The 2,678-nt window shown below is 41.6% G+C and overlaps 1 protein-coding gene across 1 annotated transcript; it reads left to right on the top strand.

The window, feature by feature from the left end:
* The first annotated feature begins 591 nt into the window (after positions 1 to 591).
* LOC143032187 (uncharacterized) lies at positions 592 to 2,029 on the top strand. The gene is made up of 2 exons (XM_076196656.1): positions 592 to 1,408; positions 1,491 to 2,029. The coding sequence occupies exons 1-2, from the start codon at positions 592 to 594 to the stop codon at positions 2,027 to 2,029; spliced, it is 1,356 nt and encodes a 451-aa protein (XP_076052771.1).
* The last annotated feature ends 649 nt before the right edge of the window (positions 2,030 to 2,678 follow it).

The raw sequence follows: 2,678 nt of genomic DNA, 5'->3' as shown, positions 1-2,678 counted from the left end.
CATTATGGACGATTATGACTAAACGGACTTACACTATTGCGTACCCGGCTTGCCGCGATTGTTCCTACCGGCCCCTACCTTTTTCTATGGGACCTGTGCCAACCGTAAGTAATTAATACATATAGTTAATGTTTTCCTAATCCTATTCTTTATATGCGGGTACGATCCTGCATATAAATTGGCGACGAGACGGGATTGATACCCTAAGTAGGAAACTTTGTGCTGGTACCTTAGACTTGGTATAGTTAACGTATTGGAAAATTGCTATAGGTCAGCTAGTGGAATTTTGTGGGCAAGCTAGGCTATTCTAAAACCGCATATCTATCTTACCTGCGCTAATATTTTGTTTACATTCATTGCGTCCTTACAATTGCGTTTTATTGTAACCTTTTGTATTGCGAGGCTATTTCTATTATTCATCGCAATTGCTATTAGGCCTATTTGTACATACTTATGCTATTGTTCAGTTTTTTTTTGTGATGAGGTAATTTTGCAGTTTTCTAAGGTTAGGTGTGACTATAGCCTAATCTATGTTGAGGTTAGTTTTCTTGTTTTCTCTGGTTTGGTGAAGTTCTTTGTTCTTGGCTAACCATGGCTAATAGGGTTGGTTCAATTGAACCGTACAATGAGTCAGAGGAGGATTTTGATTCGTATGTCAGTAGAATTAAAATGTATTTTGTTGCTAATGATGTGGGTGACGCAAAGAAGGTGGCTGCATTCTTCACGTTGGCGGGACCTAAAATCTTTGGATTGGCTAGGGATTTGCTCTCTCCTGCAAAACCGGAAGAGAGTACTTTAGATAAAGTTCTTGATACGCTTAGGGCACACTTCAAACCTACGCCTGTTCTTATCTATGAACGCTATAAATTCTATTCTCGTGCCCAGAAGTCTAATGAGTCCGTAAAGGATTTCGTAGCTGCGTTGAAAGCTCTTGCCCACACTTGTGAGTTTGGGACAACGTTATCTCAGATGCTACGTGATAGATTTGTAATGGGTCTTGCTAGTGATAAGATTCAGCAAGTATTGTTGACTGAGTCTGAGTTAACCTTTGAGAAAGCTGTTAGTATGGCTACAGCTAGGGAGACGGCATCGAAGGATGTTCAAGCTATGGCTAGTGGCTCAGTTCATTATGTACCTAGTAAGCAGCAGGTTACTAAGAAGACTTCCACCTCAAATCCTAATTCTAGTATAGTTTCTAAGAGCTATCCTTATAGTAAGACAAAATTTACTAATGTTTCCAGTGCTAGAAATATGTCTAATGTTCCTAAGACTCCTTGTTCAGGGTGTGGTAAGTTGCATTGGAAGCGTGATTGTCCTTTCAAGAATGCTTCGTGTCATTTGTGTAAACAGAAGGGACACCTTAAGAAGATGTGTTACACATCGAAGTCCAAGACTACTCCGTCGAAGAGTAACGTAAACTTTACTGACTGTAACGAGTTGCTCACGGAGTCCTCAGTTGATTCCAGTTATGAATATGTATGTTATTTCAGAGAATGTAAGTGACGAGCCTATCATGATGGATGTCACCCTAGATTCAGTGTGTGTTCCTATGGAGATGGACACAGGCGCTACTTGTTCTTTAATGCCTCGATGTCAGTATGAGGGTTTTTGGCCTGTGGAATCAGAACGTCCTCCGCTAAATGCATCTCTTACAGTGGTGAATGCGTATGGAGGTACACCTCTAAAGGTATTGGGAGACATAACTGTCTCTGCTAAACTTGAAGATGGTTCCTCAGTAGATGCGACAAAGTTGGTTGTAGTCGAAGGGAAAGGTCCATGTTTAATGGGTAGAGTTCTCATGAGGAGGCTAGGCCTGTTAAAGGAGGCTAATAAACTCTCAGCTGGTTCTGCTATTGCTACGTCTATGTTGCATGATTTTCCTGAACTCTTTTCAGAGGGGTTAGGTTGCTATAAGGAACGTCGGTTCACTATAGAGGTTGATCAGTCGGTCCCACCAAAGTTTTGTAAAGCACGTACTGTTCCGTACACACTCAGAGCTAAGATTGATCAGGAGATTGACACTCCTTGAAGAAGGTATTATCTCTCCGGTGACTAATAGTTCTTGGGCCGCACCGGTGGTTCCAGTAGTGAAGACTAATGGTAAGATTCGGTTGTGTGGAGACTATAAACTTACTGTAAATCGAGCTGCTAGACTCGACACTTACCCTATTCCGACCCTTGATGATTTAATCAGTGGATTAAGTGGAGGTAAAGTTTTCTCAAAGTTGGACATGTCTCAGGCATATGCTCAACTATGCCTTGACGAGGATTCTAAGAAGTACACTGTAATTAACACACATCGTGGTCTTTTCCAATATAATAGGTTGAGTTTTGGGATTTCTGCAGCTCCTGGAATTTTCCAACGGGCGATGGAGCAACTCCTGAAAGATTTACCGGGGGTGTTCGTGTATCTCGATGATATTCTAATCACCGGGGCTAGTGAGGTTGAGCACCGAGAACGACTAAGAACAGTCCTAGCAACCCTTCAATCGGCTGGGTTGAGGTTGAGCATTGAGAAGAGTACTTTAGGTGTTCCATGTGTAACATATTTGGGTTACAAGATAGATAAGGAAGGAATACATCCTACAAAGGATAAAGTTCAGGCTATTGCAAATGCACCTGCACCTACTAATGTTTCTCAATTGAGATCCTTTCTAGGGCTACTAAACTTCTACCGA

The sequence above is a fragment of the Oratosquilla oratoria genome, chromosome 13 (assembly GCF_046742065.1).
Source record: "Oratosquilla oratoria isolate Oo_2021 chromosome 13, ASM4674206v1, whole genome shotgun sequence".
In the NCBI taxonomy this organism is placed as follows: domain Eukaryota; kingdom Metazoa; phylum Arthropoda; class Malacostraca; order Stomatopoda; family Squillidae; genus Oratosquilla; species Oratosquilla oratoria.
The sequence above is the reverse complement of the archived record's forward strand: the minus strand, read 5'-3'. Positions and strand labels throughout refer to the sequence as shown.